Raw genomic sequence first — 19,808 nt, forward strand, 5'->3', positions numbered from 1 at the left:
TTTCTCTTAAAATTTTTACAACTAAAGTTGTCATCACATTTATTTGCTATATAAAAGAAAGGGAGTAGAAATACTGGGAGGAAAGACAATCAACACTTAAACATAATTAACCTAGTTAAGGTACTTACAGTGCATGTTTCTGTCTTCCTTCTCTTACAGCTTGAATATAATATACCAAATTATCAAAGAAAAGCTTCATCATGTTCAGTTCTTTTTCTGCCCACCTGGTCCAAATGAAAGAAAAAATACTTTTAAAGGCGTAGAGTAAGAAAATAAATCTACTCTAGGACAAGAAAAAAATGAAGATCTAAAAATTGTTCAAATGCAAAACCTTCTAATTGCCAAAAATTTACAACTTCTATTTCTATTTGAATTGTGAAAGATATAAAGCAATATTTTTTAATTTAAAGTATCACTATTTATTTATTTTTTATAAACATGTAATATATTTTTATCCCCGGGGTACAGGTCTGTGAATCGCCAGGTTTACACATAAAGTATCACTATTTAATCTCAAAACACTCTATCTCTGTGAAGAGGATAAAATGCCTGGCAAGAGCTAGTTATAAATGACTAATACGAATTAATATTAAAAATAGTATGATACAGTCCATGTAAGGATGGACTGTGTGCCTTGGTCATTAGTTAGTTCAAGTAAGCAGAGTGCCTGGCATATAATACACATACTAAATTATTTTTTCTTTCTTATTGTGAAGTATTTGTAAAAAACAAACAAACAAATAAATAAATAAGGTAGCAGGCTCCAAAATAACATACAATCAGGGATCTCAGGGATTGTAACATTCATGACTAATACCATATATTCCACATAATAGGTACTACCAATACATCTATTAAATGTAGAAGAGTACTGAAATTCCAAAACTTCTGATGTAATTTACATCATGGTATTGCACTCGCTCTTTTCAAAGTACGTTACTCTCACTTTGACAATCATTAATGAAGGTGCCAGTAATGCACAAAACATCCAATAAGTTTTACATTTGAAACCAGTCCCAATATAAATGCAGCATGGCTTTGGGCAAGTAACCTGACCTTTTAAAGTCGGTGTGCTGGTTACCTGGATATCTACTAAGAGGATAAGGAGTAGCAATTTCTAATTTTAAAATATGGGCCATAAGAATTTAAGAAATAATTAGTACCAAATGTTGAGTGCTACTGCACATAATAGATCCACAAAGTTTTTGTCATTATTGCTGCCAACTAACCACAGGAGCTCAACGTTCCTTTAATTGATCTACTTGAGATTTAGGATAGCAGTCTCAGATAGGAAACCCTGTGAACTGCCATTAACTGAGCTCATTTACATTTAATTTAAGGATCAAGCTAAAAAGGGTCTCAACTCAATATACTTAGGTTCAGGTCCTTAATAAGTAACTGACCACAAAGAGGGGGCCACTTGTGTAAGACATTACTCTGTTATTCCTTAATATAAACCTCCTCAAATGGCTACAGTATGTCTCCAATTTGCCCAAATTAGCTACAAGTACATATCTTAATACCTTAGAATTCTGTCATTCAACCATTTAAAAACTATTTGAAAAGTAAACGAAACTGGACTCACATTCTACTTATACTTAAAGGACGCTAAATACTTTTCCCTATCCCTGTTTAGTATCTCAAGGACTTTCCCTCATACATACAAATAAAATTGTTGCTAGACTCATCGTAATAACAAGAGACTAAGATAATTTTTTTTTTAAAATAGAGGTTCAGGTTAAATAGGTCCCCTTTAAAGGAACAAAAAAACAGCAAGAGCTATAACTGAGAGCTAACTTTACCCATTTAGAATTATTGTGAAGTCTTATAAGAATTTTTCTAAATGATACTCATTTTGAAAGTAAACAAGTGCTCTTAACAGCTAATCTTAGATGTGAAAAGATATTAGGTAAAAAGCCATCTTATTTGACTTCAAAATGAATCCTTCAATAGGTCTAATTTTTCCTAAAATCTGAATGTCTCTAAAATCCCTCCAAGAGTCTATTTGATTAAAGCAAATAACACATTCTTACAAATTAATCTTAAATTCTCTGTAAATGTAAAGTAGTAATAGGTGAGTGTCAAGATTATCCCTAACAGGACATAATGTCTACAACCAATTTCTAGTAATGGAAAAAATTAAAGACATCCTAGACTGTTTATTTTAGTGTGTTATCTTTTTCAGGAATCCTTTATTGCGGTGGATATACTACAAATCTTCACCCTAAAATTAGAGCATTACTTGCTACCGTATTTTTCTTAAGCTACAAAGAATACAAAAGCCAGATTTTTCTACTGATGTTGATAAAATCTTCACAGGCTAAATGGCAAAATGCATGCCAAAAAATCTAAGAAAACATTTAAACCATACAAAATGCAAATATGCCCGGTGCAACATAAAAGCTAGTAAGTCACTCAAAACTGTTCTATGATTATTAAAAAGTCTTTAAAATGAATATTTCTGTTTATTTTATTTACTTACATTGTAATCCAATGTGTATCATAACTGCTCCCAAATTGCTGAAAAGTACCAAATAGTTTTGGAAGAAGGCGAAGTGAAATTACTACTGATCTGAAACAGCAAAAACAGGTATTTATAGAATAAAATTTATAAATTTATATAATAAAATTTTAGTTACTATTACTAATTCTTGCATTTTACAGAAATTCAGCTATTTAAAAATCTTAGGTGCAAAAGGATTTTTAATGAACTTCACAGTATAAATATATTTCTTACATAAACACTAAAAATTTTTCCTTAAAGTTTATTTTATACAGTGGGGCAAGAAACCCAAGTTTTAAGATCCCAATCCAAGATTTTTAAAGTAAAATACACTATAAATATGTAAGTATAAAAACAAATGAAGAACATGTAAAGATAAATAACTTTCATAGAAAAAAAAACTAAGTTGTCGGTGCTTCTGAGTATTTAATCAAGGAAAATAGGGACAAGCAGCTTATTAAGTATGTTATCTAGAACAGAGCTTCTCAAAGTTTAATGTGCACTTTATTCACTTGGGTAAATTTTGTTGAAACGTAAATTCTGACTGCCATGTCTGAGTTAAGAAATTTTTCTAACTAGCTCACAAATGATACTCAAACTGCTGGTTGGTGAGCCACATTCTGAGCAGCAATAATATAGACAGCATTTTTCAAACTATACAAATTAACCCTTTCTCCCCGATTCTCACTTAATATGAGCTGCATCCAAGTTGAAAATCACTTCAGTACAAGCCACGTTAATAACGGAAGCACACCATACACTTCAAGTATGAAGGACCAAAAAAGGAGTAAGAAATCACTCTGCAACTTCAAGTAGATCTAAGTATACCTATCTTGGCCGGCATGGGGGTGGGGAGGGGGGCGTGATATAGGGAAGACAGAGACGTACAGATCCCAAAAGTCTTGGTAGGCAAGGAGGTTGATTGCATGAGACTAGAAAGAAGGAAGACAAACTCTAATGAGGTGGTGAATTTTTTTTAAGGAACCTATATTGCTTCATGAAAAAATGTCTAGAAAGAGTAAAATAAGGAATACAAGTAAGTCCCCCAAAATGCCTATTTTTGAGAAGAGTACCAGGAAAATCAGAACATACAGTGCACTGTAAATACCAAGTAGGAAAAATTAAAGAGAAAAGAAAACTTCCTGTTTCTGAATAAAATCCAAAGTTGGAGAAATGCATTATCTCTTTACATTAAGTTGGACTACAAAGCCCTATGTGCTCCCTCTTATCAGTCTAACTAAAATTTCCTTCCTATTTTCTTCTTTACTTTCCCCACCACACACACATACAAGCACACTCCTGCCTTTGTTACTGCCTCTACTTGAAATGCTCTTTATCTAAACATCTCTGTGCAGAACTCCTTCCCATACTTTACTCAGGTCTCCTCAAATGTCAAGAAGGATGACCCTGACAATTCCATATTAAATAACACTCTTCCACTGCCCCAGAACCTCTTTATTCCTGATTCCTTCCCAATTTTTCTTCATTCATCACCACCTAATGAATAATCTCTTAATGCATCTACCACCAGAAAGTGCTTGATGAGAGCAAAGACAATCATATTAATTAAAAAGCACTGCATGTGGTGCAAAATGAATACATATTAGCTTAAATAATCATCTAATAAAAAACTTAAAGTCAAGATTTTCAAGAAAGGAGGAAGAACAACAGTGTAAAATGCTAATGTAGTCACAAAGGATGAGGGCAGAAAAAAAAATACCACCAGATGACAAAAGAAACAGCATGTTAGTAGAATGCTAGAAGACCAAAACCACATTGGTACAGATTAAGGAGTAACAGTTAAATCATAAAAACAGTAAGTGTCTAATAAATATTCTTTAAATATTTAAAAACATTTAAATTTGGGGGCGCTTTTGTGGTTCAGTCAATTAAAATGTCTGACTCTTGACTTTGGCTCAGGTCATGATTTCTTTTTTTTTTTTTTGTTTTTTTGTTTTTTTTTTTTTAAAGATTTTATTTATTTATTTGAGAGAGAGAGACAGTGAGAGAGAGCACGAGCGAGGAGAAGGTCAGAGAGCGAAGCAGACTCCCCATGGAGCTGGGAGCCTGATGCGGGACTCGATCCCGGGACTCCAGGATCACGCCCGGCTCAGGTCATGATTTCAAGGTCATGAGATCTAGGGCTCTGCACTCAGCAGGAAGTCTGCTTGAGATTCTGCCCTCTGCCCCCTCCCTCTCCCCAAAATAAGTAAATCTTTTTTAAAAATTTAAATTTTAAGTATATATTTAAATATTAAAATTGTTAGTATTTTTCAAAAAGTTACACATTGCTGATGCTTAGGAAAATGGACCTTGAGAATCAGGGGAAATCAACTGTAGATTCTTTATCTAAAATCTCCTGTCAAGGGGCACCGGGGTGGCTCAGTTGATTAAGCAACCAACTCTTAATTTTAGCTCAGGACATGGTATCAGGGTTATGAGATCAAGCCCTGCATAGGACCCCACTTTGAGCATGAAGCCTGCTTAAGATTCTCTCTCGCCCTCTTCATCTGCCTCCCCCAACCTGTAAAAAATCAAATCAAATCAAATCTCTTGACAAAATTTCAGAAACATTAGTGGAGTTTTTCCTAAAAACTAAGACATAAAAAAACAATGTATAAATATATATTAATTTGATCTAATGCTTTACAAACAAAAAATCAATACAGTATATCACAAAGAAAAAATATAGAAAAATTATATCTACAATCATGAAAGCAAGTTTCAAAATTATTTTAACAGTGGTTTTAAAATACAAAGAAACAAGGACACCTGGGGTGGCTCAGTAGGTTAAGCATCTGCCTTCAGCTCAGGTTATGATGCCGGGGTCCTGGGATCTAACCTGTGTCGAGCTCCCTGCTCAGCAGGGAGTCTGCCTGTAACTCTCCCTCTGCCCTCGTCCACACCCACAGCCACCTGTTCTCTCAAAAAAATAAAATCTTTAAAAAATAAAAAATAAAATACAAAGAAACAAAGACTAGAAAGAGATATAGCTGATGTTAAGAAGATACTATGACAAGTCTTATAGTGTGCAATAGTTGTTATTTTCTGAAAATCTTATCTCTTACAGTCAATGATGTTAAAGGTCTAGATTGTTTAAACTTACTTTCTAAATTTTCCACAATAAACTGTTTTCGTTTTATTTAGTTTTATAAAATGTAATGCTGTTTGACAATACATAATAGGAAACCAGGTGGATACTGGTTGAAATGAATGGATAATGGTGTGGTTCATGTACTAGAATAACCAAGAATACAAATGTAGAAATGAGACTCATCTTTCTGCTACTCCTACCGGAAAAGGAATGCTTTTTGCCACAATTTATAATATAAACACTGAGTTATCAGGGAATGATTATATTTTATAGAACTAAAACATTTCTTTAAAAGTTCATTAGGTTATCAGAAAAATTCCATTTTTCTTTAAAAAATTCAAACATATGAAATGTTTATAAGAAATGACAAAATCCACATTCAAAGTGATCCCAAAATACTAAAACTTTCTACTTAAACTGATAAATTTAAAAGGAAAAATGATATAAAGTAGAATTATAGACTGCAAATTAGTAACACAGATACAAAATGGGTAAGATAATTTGTTTGGTGATAATAATTTATACTTCAGTCTTAAAGGAAACGTCACAAGATCTACCAACTTGTTCTTAAAATTATGTCATAGAATTTCTCCTGTAATGACTACAAAATGTTACACTAACATATCAACTTTTTTGCCCAAAGTTTTGATCACTGATATGCTTAGAAAACTCAGTATTAAAAAAGGGGGGGGGTGTCATTATACTCAAACCTACATTTCACAATTTCTTCTAAGGGTAAAAGTTTCAAATAACAAAACACAATCTTAGGCAACAATGTGTTTAAGATAAAAAAATTCAATGATCCAGAGTAACAAAAGACTAATTTTAGACTTAATAAAAGTGTTATTACCCTAAACTGCCCTCTTTGCTTCAATCTAGGCAACAGTGTGGTATTCCTGTACTGCCAATGAAATGTTATGCTGCCTTCGCAAAATGAACACATTTGCTGGTCTATTCAGAAAATCATGTCTGAATGATTTTCCCTAATCCTGGACTCCGTATCTGAAGACTGGTGTGTTCTACAAAATGCTAGTTAGTCATCATAAATTTTAGTATTCCAAAAGTTGACGTGAAATGCTATACATAATGTAGTCTTTAAAAGAGGAAAACAGAAGTAGCATATAGTACCACACATTTCTTAACAATTTAAACCTCTACTTATATAAAACAGGATCCCTGACACATGATCATTTTACTCCAGAAATCTTTTGTACACAAAGGGAAAAACTTTGAGCATGTGTTTAAGTACCCACAGAGGATCAAGAATGGGAAAAAATAGCACAGAAGATAAATTTCCAGTCTCAATTCAATTCTTGGATGGGGACAGAAACTTAGAAAATACCTAAGCACAGGATATGGACCTGCCTTCTAGTAAACAAAATACCAAAGGGGCTGATTAAAACCCAACCCCTACATCCACCCTACCAAGTGAACAGCAATCTTTCCTCATATCAAGCTGAAAAGTAGTGGACTCTCCATTGTGGGAGCTACTGTCTGCCTCGTGCTTTCACTTTGTGAAAACATTCTGCAAACCAGTCTACTATGTGTTTCTGTAACTTTTAACTTCTGCACTCAAAATGTCGTTATGTGCCCTATAAAACAATCTGCCTGAGGCTAAACACACACTAAACACACGAAGCGTATCACAGAGATTACAAAAGGCATTTTTAGAAAGTGCTTGCATGTGACCACAGAAAAGGAAAAACAAAAAATGCTGAAAGATCTATAAACCATGGCAAATAAAAGTACTACAAAGAAAACTTACAAGTTAGCAGAGAGAAAATAAAAAGCTAAAACCTCCCGAAGTACATAAAAAACTGACATCATCAGTAGACTTCTGTGTTCTTCTGTCAAATGCCAGGAAAATACTAAATGAGTTAAGGCTGCAGGTGGCCCATTAGTTTCAACATAAGGAAGTGCTTTTCTATTAATATTAGCATCCTTGTGCAACATCCCTTTCTGACGGTAAACTCAGGGGGCTAGATTTGAGAAAAGATTGTGTTTTGGATAGGATTTCTAAAACTCTGAGGTCACTACTGACATTTTTGGCCAAATAATCTTTTGTTATGGAGGGGCAATCCTCTGCAGTGATGGATATTTAGAAGCATCCCTGGCCTGTAATCATATCTCCTAATCTTATTCATTAGCGTGACAACCAAACATATGTTGGCTGACATTGCCTCGGGGGGGGGGGGCATGATTCACTGGTTTATCAGGAAACCCAGACTAATAATGTACAAAACTTTTTTTCAACGTGTGTAACTTTGGTAAGTTCAGCTGGTATACACCAGATGTGTTGCATATTTCCTATATTGAAAAATGCCACTGTGCTCTACATGTTATCATACATGACTGTCATTCACTACAAAACTACCATGATATAGCAACCATATGCAGAGTCAAATTTGAATGTAAAATTAGCTTCAACACAATAATGTTTACTACACACTCCATAAAACTTTAACTATAGTAGGATACAGAAACTGATTTGAACAAACTAAAAATGTTTCATCTTCAAGTAATTTGGAAGTGAACAAATTAAAGCTTAAAAAAAAAAAAAAAAAAAACCCAAAACCCCAGATTGACAATTTTCCATTTTACACACAGACTTTTCCTTTTGTCCCTTTAAAGTTTCCCTACTTTTCTCTTAAAAAGATTTTATTTATTTATTTGAGAGAAAATGAGAGGGGGGGACGGTCAAAGAGAGAAACAGACTCTGCTGAGCAGGGAGCCTGATGGGGGATTTGATCCTGGGACTCCAGGGTCATGATCCAAGCCGAAGGCAGTCACTTAACCAAATGAGCCACCCAGGCACCCCTAGTTTCCCTACTTTTAAGAGAAAGGTATGTTCATTACAGAAAAACTAGGAATAGAAAAGCATAAAGAAGAAAAAATAATTCAATCCTTTCAGAAATAACCATTTTACTACAGCTCACATATTGCTTGCAATCTTTTTAACAGACAGGCCTGCAAGTACATGCCCATATCATTGTATAATCTTTTTAAAAAGGAGCTCTTTAAAGTCTGCATGGTATTTTATCTTTCACATAGTTTTACAGGAGTATACATAGAAAAACACGTATAAATCTAACAACTGAAAATATTAGGAGGTGAATATACCTGTACAACCAGCACTCACTCAAGAAATAAATTATTAGCAACATACTTCTGTCCTTCATAGTGTCCCTTTTTCCAGTCACTAATAACCCAACAGTAAAAATTATCCTGACTACTAAATACATCTTCCTCTTTGTAAACTTCACGTAAATGGAATAATAGTGATATATTCTCTTATATCTGGCTTCTTTCACTCAACATTATGTTTGTGAGATTCATCCACACTATTCCATAATTCATTCAACGTTACTGCTGTAACTTCATTCAATGAACAATCCACAATTTTCCTTTCTACTCTTCTGCGGCACTTGCACAGCTATACGGAAACTCCAGTTATTTTCGATAGTGCTGCTACAAACATTCTTGAATGTGCCTTTTGGCAATCATCTGGATGTATTTCTGTAATGCACCTAATTAGCAGTGGAATTACTGGGCCACAGAGTATACATACAGACGCACATATGGGAAATATAAATTGATACAATCACTTTTTAAAACTTCAGTGTTTCAGAGTGCCTGGGAGGCTCAGTTGTTAAGCATACTGCCTTCAGCTCAGGTCATGATCCCAGAGTCCTGGGATCAAGTCCCCCTCAGGCTCCCAGCTCTATGGGGAGTCTGCTTCTCCCTCTGACCTTCTCCCGTCTCACGTTCTCTCTCTCTCCTCAAATAAATAAATAAAATCTTAAAAAAAAAAAAGGCTTCAGTGTTCCACAAAGACTTCTAAAAGACAACACTTTAAAATTAACTGCTATAATACCTACATAAATGATGAAATATCATCTAGCCATTAAAAGCATTCCTTTTAAAGAATATATGCCAAATGTTGCAACTGATCCACTAACAGAGGTCTATTAATGGTTTCTTATGCCTATATGAAGAAGCAATTTTTCTACTGTGATTGTTCAAATTACATAGCCCATAAAAAACCCAAAGTAGAAAATATCAGACATACTTTTTCTAATTTAACTGAGTAAAAAAATAGGTTAAAGCACTTAAATATTCAGTAAAATTAAACATTTATATCAGTCTTAAGCAGAGGTAAACTGAAAACATTATATGAACACAAAAGAATACAACAGATTCAATTAGTAACTGAATTCACTATATCAGAGAATGGCATTTCCAAAGCCAAGGGAAGAGGCCTGAAAATCAACAAATTTATGGTAATCATCTCAGACGCAGTAAGATGTATATAAACACATGGTGGAAATCAAACTAGAAACCGCCACTAACCTCTTTATGCACTACGGAAGTCAAGACACCAAAGATTAATTCACTTAGAAGAACAATACCATTATCAAAATATTTATACTATATTCAAAATACAAATACAAAATACAAAAACAAATATAAAATATTTATACTATACTCAGCTTAAGTTTAACTTAGTTTATCTTGTTTAGGTTCTTTTATATATGATACAGTTTAAGAACATTTAACTAATTTGAAGACACAGCAGTTACCAGTATGTTCCCAGAAAAAATGAAGAGTATTACTACTTTGTTTCTACTGGGTATCTAATCAAGAGTGTCCGTGTCCATGTTCGTGTGCTGAAAAAGCAAGACTGACTGATTAAAAAAAAAAAAAAAATCTTGTGAGGTAAAAATCTTCAAACCTAATACAAAAGCCACACTTATTTAAAAAAAAAAAAAAAAGGCTAGTGATGGTACATTACATGCTATGAATCCACCAACACCTACTCAGTAAAGAATATACAAAACTAACCCTGAGTACTACATAAAAAAATTTTAAATTCTTATTTACCTGTTATTTCCTAAATTTTCAAGGCAACCTTCAATGAATCTCATCCGAATCTGTCTATCCGTAAACCAACATACTAAGGAACAGAGAAGTTTCTCTGCTTCATTTATTAATCCTTCAGAAAGATTAACCTACAAAAAAATGTATACATATAAAGTTACTGTTTATCCTGATTGCATTTTGCTGAAATTTTGTCATCTTTTTGCTCTATTAGGTAACTTACTGCATCATCATCTTGGACTATATCCCACAACAAAGTGTTCCCTTTCTTGCAAACGTTATCCAAATTAATGTCTGTCACAGCATTACTGTTGAATTGATGTTTATGAACTGCAGGTCCTGAAAGGGCAAAATATAACACATTCTAGAGGAATACAATAGGCGAAATTGTGAATCCAGCATTCATAACATCAACAAATCCTAAGTATAAAAACAATACAAGGTTAACACAACAGTTGCTTTGTCAATGGCATAGTATTATTTCAGTCTGATTAAACTAAAGTTAAGAAAAGAGCTTTCCTCTCATGGTCTCTTCACTATTTCTTAAAGTATAATTATTTTTTGCATGTCAGGAGACAGTATATAAATGCTTGAAACCCAAATGAAGCATAAAGATAATTTTCCTGAAATAATTCTATAGCCAAGGAACGTTCTTCTAAATTATATAGTATTTTATATCTCTATATTAAAAAAAAAATTTACTGGAGATTATTTACCCATAACAATCGAAGATTCTAATATAATAATTCAGACTCCAAGCACTAGGCTAACTAAATTCCCATTGGCTTTCCTAAGCAAAAATGCTAGTCTTTTTAAACAACCATTAAATTTTCCTACTGAATGGTACATATACATTGATTTCACTAAAATAAGAATTGTGCAACCATCACCATAAGGTTTAAAACATTTCACCACCCTAAAACATTCTCTCATACCTAATTACAATTAATTCCTATCCCACTCCTCAGCCCTAATCCATTTTCCAACCCCATAAATTAGCATTTTCTAGAAATTTTATGTAAATGGAATCATACAATATATGTACAGTCTTATGTCTGAGTTTGTTCACTTAAGCAAAATATCTGAGGTACATCCATGTGAAAGCACGTATCACTAGTGTGTTTTAATTACAAAATAATATTCTACTATGTGGATATGCTTCATTTCAATATATTCAACAGTTAACAGATGTGGGAGTTTCTAGTCTCTGGCTAATATGAATAATGCTGCCATAAATGTCTGCATAACAAGTCTCTGTATGGATACATGCTTTCCTCTCTCTTTGGTAATCTAAAGCTGGTGATTCACAGGGTAAATGTGTGTTTAACATTTCAAGAAATTACCAGACAGGTTTCCAAAATGGTTATGCCATTTTATATGCCCACCAGTGGTCGATTAGAGTACCAGTTACTGTTCCTCCATATCCCCACATCACATGGGCATGGTTTGCACTTTTTAATTTTAGCCATTCTAATAGATGCACAGTAGAATCTCATTAAGGTTTTTAAATTTGCAACTCCCAAGTGACTAATGATGTTTACCATCTTTTTAGGTGCTATCAGTCATTTGTATACATTATTTGCTAAATTACTACTGAGTGGCAAAGTTCTTACATATTCTGAATTCAAGGCCTTTATTAGATAAACAATTTATAAGTATTTCTCCCAGATTTGGCCTACCTTACCTTTTGGGGGTTTTGTTTTGGTATTTATTTTTTAAATTAATTTTATTAAAATATAAACACATAAGCAAGACATAGAACATTTATAGCACCCCAAAAAGTCTCCTTGTGACCTTTTATAATCATTTCCCATAACCAAATCTTCAGTAATCATTAAGCAGATTTCAACCATTATAAATTACTTTTGAACATTCCAAAACTACATATAAGTGATATACAGTATGTACTACTCCTTTTTAGCTTTATTTGCTTAGAAGATTTTTTTTTTATATTCACCCACTGTGCTCTATGTATTAGTTCTTTCCTTTTTACTGATGAATAGTAGTATACTATGTGAATATACTATAATTTGCTAATCTACCAGTTAATCTCAGTTGAGGTTCTTATGAGTTAACACAGGTATGAACATTCAATGTACAAATCTTTTTATTTATATATGCTTTCATTTTCTTAGGTAAATACTGAGAATAGGAATTGCTGGGTCATATGGAGGGATACAAGTTCAACTTTAAAAGAAACTGGTAAAATAGTTCTCCAAATTGGCTATATTATTTCATACTCCTCAACAGCAAGGGAGAGTTCTAGTTGCTCTACATCTTTAGTATCATTTAAGATGATTAGTTTCTAATTTTACACTTTCAAGTAGGTGTGTAGTAGTATTGTACTGTGGCATTAATTTGCATTTCCCAGGTAACTAGAGATACTAAGCATCATTTTTATGTATTTGCTAACCATTTTCTGGTATCTTCTTTTAACTATACAAAATTCTATTTGTCCATTTTTATTTAAAGATTTTATTTATTTGAAAAAAAGAGAGTGAGCACACGCAGGAGAGGGGAGAGGGACAGGGGAAAGAATCTTAAAGCAGATTCCACAGAGCCCAACATGGGGCTTGATCTCATAAGCCTGAGATCATGACCTGAGTGAAACCAAGTCAGACACTCAACTGACTAACCCCCCCAGCCACCTCCCGCCCATTTTTAAAGTGAATTATTTTACTCTATTGAAACAGTTCTTTGCAGTATTAAATACACGGCAATACCACGTAGACTTGGAGAGCGTTAATATTATTACGTAATAATTTTGCTCAACTTCTAACTTCATATACTAAAATACACATATAATACTAAATAACAGGAAAAAAACAATAAAAACAGAATGGTGAAAATTTAGCAAATATAATATAAAATTCAAATGACCTTAATCTTAACCTATTCATTTCTCCAAAAAACCACAATAACAATTAAAAAAAAAAAGGCAAGGTGCCCTTACCTATATTATGTACAAGTAACATTTGAAATTAGTAAATTGCTGCCAAAGTCCACAAGTTGTATCTCCAAATTTGATCATGGTGCTTTGCATAAACCTAACCCATCAGGTTTATTTGGTCTGTAATGTACTGACACCCCAAAACCCATTTCCTAAGTTAGCTAGTGCTTATAGTACCTTAAAAAAACCTTTAAAAAGTATGAGGTCGGACCGTTATTTTAATTATTTTAATGTATATACCACTTTTTTTTTTTTTTTGTAAGTATACTGACACACAACGTTCTGAGTTTCAGGAAGCTAGACCTTTAATTTGCTAATTCTAAAACTGTATTTCCCTCTTAATTTGTCTCCCTCTCCTCCTCCTCCTTCTATTATTAACTCTTCTAACCTCCATTCTTCCAAGTATGGTCATATCCTATTACTTTTTTTAGGTTGATGTGAAGTGCTTAGAACGATCATTTTTTTAACATCTCCATCAATTCAGATGGAACACCTTGCCCTTTAGCAGTTACCTCTCCTCTTATTTTCCCCCAACCCTCCCTAGCCACATGCAACGACTAATCCACTTTCTATTCTCAACAAATCTGACCATGCTAGACATTTTTACATAAATGGACTCATACAATGCATGACCTCGTGTAATCTCAATTTAGCTCTTAAAATTTCTAAATACACTTAATACAGCCATTTATTTTCTAAATCATAGTTATAATTTTACATATATTATTATATATTCCCTTTCCTAGCTAAATATCTCTTGATGGAAATGCAACCTTTATACTCATGATGAAGTATTCATAATAATTTCATTCCCTAGGAATAAAAACTAACCATATGAAAGTTCTCTGGAAAAATATTTAAGTATCATAACACTAAATGTTGAGTTCTTTTAAGAATATAAATTGTTCCTCTGTTTTAAAGCAAGTAATATATTTTACTTACTACAGAATCTTACCTTGACTAAGATGTTCATGGTAAATAGATGCTAAATTGGGAAGATGTTGTTGGAGATGAGATGTTAGCTCTGCATGTGAATTAATCTGAACTAGTTCCTCTTCACACCCAGATTCTTCACCATCAAAATCAGCCATATTTTTTTCTGATTTTGCACTGACCTGGGAGCTACTGCAACTGACATCATCTGCACTTAACATATCATCAACCATATGCCTATAACACAGAGGAGAGGACCAAGGTAAACACACTTTGGGAATCACAAAAATTCTCAAACTATTCAGGCACAAGTTACATCACAGTCAAGAACAAATCTACATTTGTTTTGTAACTATATGGAATATTCTGAGCTTTATGAAAACTAAAAGTCCACACTTGTAAGAACTGTATGTTATACAGTATACCCACATATTGGCTGACCCATCAACACACTTCACTAAAACAAACTCAAAGAGATACTTTAGAGAAGATCAGTAAACTCACCATTACATAATTACTTCATCAACTCAAATCACAATGTAAAAGCTTAAAATTTATTTATATTTATTCATACAACTATAGGATTGAATGAGATTACTACCAGGAAAATACTTCAATGTAAGGCTGCCATCTAAATGTGGTTATTAACCAGGAGAATTTTATACAATACAAACACCTGTTAAAACAGGAAACACCTATTGGGGCACCAGGTTCGGTCAGCGGTTAAGCATCTGCCTTCGGCTCAGGACATGATTCCCGGGTTCTGGGATCAAGGCCTGCATTGGGCTCCCTGCTCAACAGAGAGCCTGCTTCTCCCTCTCCCTCTACTGCTCCCCCTGCTTGTACGTAAGCACTAAGCCTCGCCTTCCCCCACACCCCGCCCCGCCCCAGATTTCTTTGAGGGAGCACATGTGTGTGCAAGCAGAAGGCTGGGCAGAGTAGGGGAGAGAGAGAATCTCCGGCAGACTCCCCACTGAGCCCAAAGCCCAACACCGGGCTTGATCCTCACAACTCTGAAATCATAACCCAAGCTGAAGTCAAGAGTTGGATGCCCAACTCACTGAGCCACCCAGGCACCTCAGCACTCACTTATGAAACATACCATACCGGGCACTTTAAGGATGGCAAACAAAAAAGATGAAAAATAACATTAAAGAAGAAAAGGTCAGGATTAATTTAGAGATTCACAAGTGGTACCATACACAAAGAATATGAATAGTGTTAAAATGGAAAAATTAAATCATTCCAGGTCTTGTGAAGTAGGGAACTGCTGTGGGTATGAAAACTTAACTGCAATGTGCCAAAATGAATACATTTCACCTCAGTTTTACAAACTAATTGCTTATCTTCCTTATGAGTTGTCCTGGGAAAAACTTTGTATTTTGTTTATGTATAATATCAGACTATAAACCACTGGTTCTCAATCACAGGTGATTCTGGTCCCCAGGGGGGAACACTGGAAAACATTTTTAAGAGATATTTTTGGTTATTACAACTTGGGAGATGCTACTGGCATCTAGAGAGAGAGAGAGAGAGACTAGAGATGATGCTAAACATCCTACAATTCATTCACACTGTTGTAAATTCAAAACACAGAATTATCTGACCCAAAATGTCAATTTTGGGTTGAGAGACAGCATCTAACTCACATGGGTTAGTAATAAGAAATAATGGCAAAGAAAATAAGTAGTAATATATACATTGTTAGTCTATTTTCTATTTCATACACACACACACGCACACACACACATATATGTAGTTCTTCCAAACAAGCATACTAATTTCTGAAAAGCCTGGCAAATCATCAGGTCTAAAAAAACTCATCCTGATAAACGACATACTTAATTTTATCATCATCAGTTCAAATATTACTACTTATAATGACAGTAATAAATAGTAGCTAACATTTATTGAGCTCTTGTTATGTGCCAATCACATTAGCCCATAAAACATTTACACTGAAGCCCAAAAGGTAAGTACTGTTGTTCCTATTTTATAGATGAAAAAAATGACAAAGTACTCTGCCCAATATCTGTAATATCTAGTAACAGAATCACTTACTTTTAATTACAAGTATATTTCACATACAATCAAAAAGCTTTATGCTGAGGCTTTGTCCTTACTAATACCCTAAAATTAGGATGTATGTAAAATTTCCTTTTTTATTATCATAATTTAATGGAAGCTTCCGCAAGGAATCTTTTATCTGCTTTATTTGCTTTTAGGAGTTTTACATGTAGCTAAAGATCTAGATCTATGTTGTCCAATATGATAGCCACTAGCCACATGTGGTCACTGCACACACCGAAAAGTAGCTGGTCTAAACAGAGATGCAAAAGTAAAACATACACAGAATACTGAAGCCTTATTACAAAAGAAAAATAGCTTTGTTTTTACACTGATTACATGTGGAGAGATTTTAGAAATTACTGATTTAAATAAAACTTATAATGAAAATTAATGTCACCTATTCCATTTTGCTTTTTAAAATGTGCTCAGAAGCAAATTAACAATTGCATGCTTGTAGCATGCATTTGAATTTACATTATACTCCTATCAACACAATCTAGAATATATTACAATTGAATGAATATAAGCAGTAACTGCTTCCCTAAAGGAAATAAGCTCTTTTTTGGCCGGGGCGTGGGGGGGGGTGGGGGGGGTGGTATTTTTAAGGCAATCGCTACATCCAACATGGGGCTTGAACTCACGACGCTGAGATCAAGAGTCACATGCTCTACCAACTGAGCCAGCCAAGCGCTCCAATATAATCTATTTTTTGAGGAAACTTACCCATCATGGTGGTGATGATGGTGGTGGTGGTGGTGGTGATGCTGTGGACCAATAAACTGCCGACAATTAAATAATTCATTCCCAATAGTCTCCCCAAGAAAGTCCCCAGTGCGGGTAATACAAGATTCCTGAGATGCTTGTGCTATATGAGCAGCATTCATTTCCCCTGAAATATCATGTTCTGGGTCTTCAGAGTGTGAACAGGCATCTAGCATTCGTATACGATTATCTACTGAAGGCATTGACTCAGTGTTAAAAACCAGGTCCTTTCCTGTTCCATTGCTTGTCCCACTTCTTTCTGATGGGCCTTGGGAATCCCCTAAACAAATGCCTGTTTGATTTTCTAACTTTCTGTTCCGAAGATCTGTACCACAACTGCTTTTAGGAGGATTATGACCATGATCATCGTCTTCATCTTCTTCTTTAAGGGCTTCAATATCTGCAATGTCTTCTGACTGTACCTCACTGCCAGGGCTCCCAGCTGACTGGCTTGCATGGCTAGAATTCACCTCATTGCTAGATCCATCACTATGCCCACTACTGCTACCAGGACCACTGCTTCCATCTTCACCACTGTTGGCAGTTTCATCAGAACTTCCCTGCATGGATTCCTGTATTGAGAAAAAAAGCAGATTTAAATAAATTTTTAAACTAGCAAGAAAAAAGTAACTGACATTAGCACACTGTACTTTTTAAAAGGCTGCCACAATCTTGACATATTCCTTTAAACAATATAAAAATAATTAAAAACACACACACAAATTTAAATAATCTCAATAATAACTATTTACAGGAAAGACCTGAACATGAATCATGTTTATATTCCCAGTTCAAAGGATATTCATGGCAGAAACCCCAAAATCCAAAAATCTTGTTAAAGTGGAGGAAAACTGTTTTCATACCTCTGTGTCTGAAAGTCGTTGTTGCACATGTTTCGTTCTATTAATAAGTTGCTCATCCATTTCAATGTCACTGCCTCCACTCTGATGGGTATCACTGTTATCACTGCTTTGAGGACTAGCTGCAGGTGACCCTATATTAAATAGATTTTGTTGTTTTTACTCCTAATTTGTATTAACATATATTTAGCATAATGACATAATCTTTTGATTCTTTTATTTACAAAAGCTTTACTCTAAATAGCCAAAAATATAATCTGGAAATCATTAACATTTGCCAATTATTTCTAAAGAGGATAAACATGACCTCGATTGAAAGTAAGATCGAAAACCAGTTAAGGGTTTCTATCTGCTCAAGAAAAATTTCATGGCTTTGAAACAAATATATAAAATTAACTCTAGATGATCATGAAATCTAAACTACACGTCATCTTGCCATGCATTTCTAAGGCTCAACTTACAAGGTGATGGAGCTGCTCTTCTGAGCTCTTCTTCCTCTGAAGGAAAATGAAAAAAGAGGAGGGTTTTTCTAAGTGACTGAGCTTCTTTGGAATGGATTATCAATTGCTCTTATTATTACTGCATTATCAATAAGGTACAGGCAGAGAAACCTGAAATAATTGACGTCCCTAACACCTTTAGTAATAGTTGTGGGTGTCTGGCTAGAAAATCCTAAGAAAAGCCTAGTATATGATGCCAGGAGACAAAAAATGGGGCAAAGTTGGTAAGGTTTTTGAAAGCCCTATGAAGTTACACATATAAAACCACACATAAAACAAGTGATAGACAACTTTTGAATTAGGAAACACACAGAGATATTGCACCACCATATTCTCCTCTCAAAATTATTTCTAAAACAAAGCATGTTGTTTATTTTCTAACCAAAAGCTCCAAAGCTGTTATGAAATAGTTGCCTACCCCCAGCCCAAGGGAAAAACACTAATGAGAGAAAATTCTAATAACTACTGCAACTTCATTACTGTTCTTTACTTGAAAGGTAAACCAGAAAATTAGCTAACCCCAATTTATTAACCCTTTCACAAATACTATAGCTCCCATCTCAAATTTATTTTGAAGTTAATACTGAACAGAAACTACTTCAAATTAGAATGATAAAGTTTAAAAGACTGACTTAAAAAAAAATACATTACAGTTTACTGACCTTTCTTATTTCCAATGGGAAGATTAGTATTTAATAAAGATGCAAAAGAACTCTGTTTAGACAGCTGAGCCTTAGCTGCTAGTGCATTATTCCATAATGCTTTAATTAACATCGATGCCAAGTACAATGTCTTGAAAAAAAAAAAGAGGTTGAAATTAACATTTCATAACAAATTTAATAGCCTTTTGCCTAAATGAAATGCTAGTAATAACCTACAAATTAAGTTACCTGAATGGCAAATAACTTTCACTTAAAAAAAAAAAAAACAAACCTGACATCATGGTTTGAACATCTTACCTGCTCAGTATGAACACTTGGCTCAAGAGCTGAAACCAAATTAAGGAGATGTCTAAGTGGTACTGGATCCAAATTCTTGATGAGTGAAGGAAATAAGTCATGTATATACCGACTACAATGTTTCAACTAGAAAATAAAAGTAGAGACAATAATCAAAAACAATTACATTACATCAATAACCTGATGCCAAAAGTTCTACAGTTAAAAAGAAAGTAGCTGGAACAGTAATTTATTTTTTAATATGTTGGGAAAATGCTAATTACCAACTGTCATAAATGGCAGTACATAAGATGTGAAAG

General features: G+C 34.0%; 1 protein-coding gene across 6 annotated transcripts in view; it reads right to left on the reverse strand.

Moving 5' to 3' along the window:
- The window catches only part of USP34 (ubiquitin specific peptidase 34), a 250,840-nt gene that overhangs the window by 118,378 nt on the left and 112,654 nt on the right, over positions 1–19,808 (reverse strand). For 5 of the 6 annotated variants that reach the window (XM_044264036.1, XM_044264037.1, XM_044264039.1 and 2 more), the window contains 10 exons: positions 19,510–19,635; positions 19,213–19,342; positions 18,512–18,547; positions 18,054–18,184; positions 17,152–17,762; positions 14,381–14,595; positions 10,699–10,814; positions 10,479–10,606; positions 2,483–2,572; positions 129–224 (listed from right to left, as the gene is read on the reverse strand). In XM_044264036.1, coding sequence (XP_044119971.1) covers positions 129–224; positions 2,483–2,572; positions 10,479–10,606; positions 10,699–10,814; positions 14,381–14,595; positions 17,152–17,762; positions 18,054–18,184; positions 18,512–18,547; positions 19,213–19,342; positions 19,510–19,635 — 1,679 coding nt within the window. The remainder of the gene's footprint in view (positions 1–128; positions 225–2,482; positions 2,573–10,478; positions 10,607–10,698; positions 10,815–14,380; positions 14,596–17,151; positions 17,763–18,053; positions 18,185–18,511; positions 18,548–19,212; positions 19,343–19,509; positions 19,636–19,808) is intronic. The other variant, XM_044264038.1, reaches the window with a different exon arrangement.

The sequence above is a fragment of the Neovison vison genome, chromosome 8 (genome assembly GCF_020171115.1).
Source record: "Neovison vison isolate M4711 chromosome 8, ASM_NN_V1, whole genome shotgun sequence".
In the NCBI taxonomy this organism is placed as follows: Eukaryota; Metazoa; Chordata; class Mammalia; order Carnivora; family Mustelidae; genus Neogale; species Neogale vison.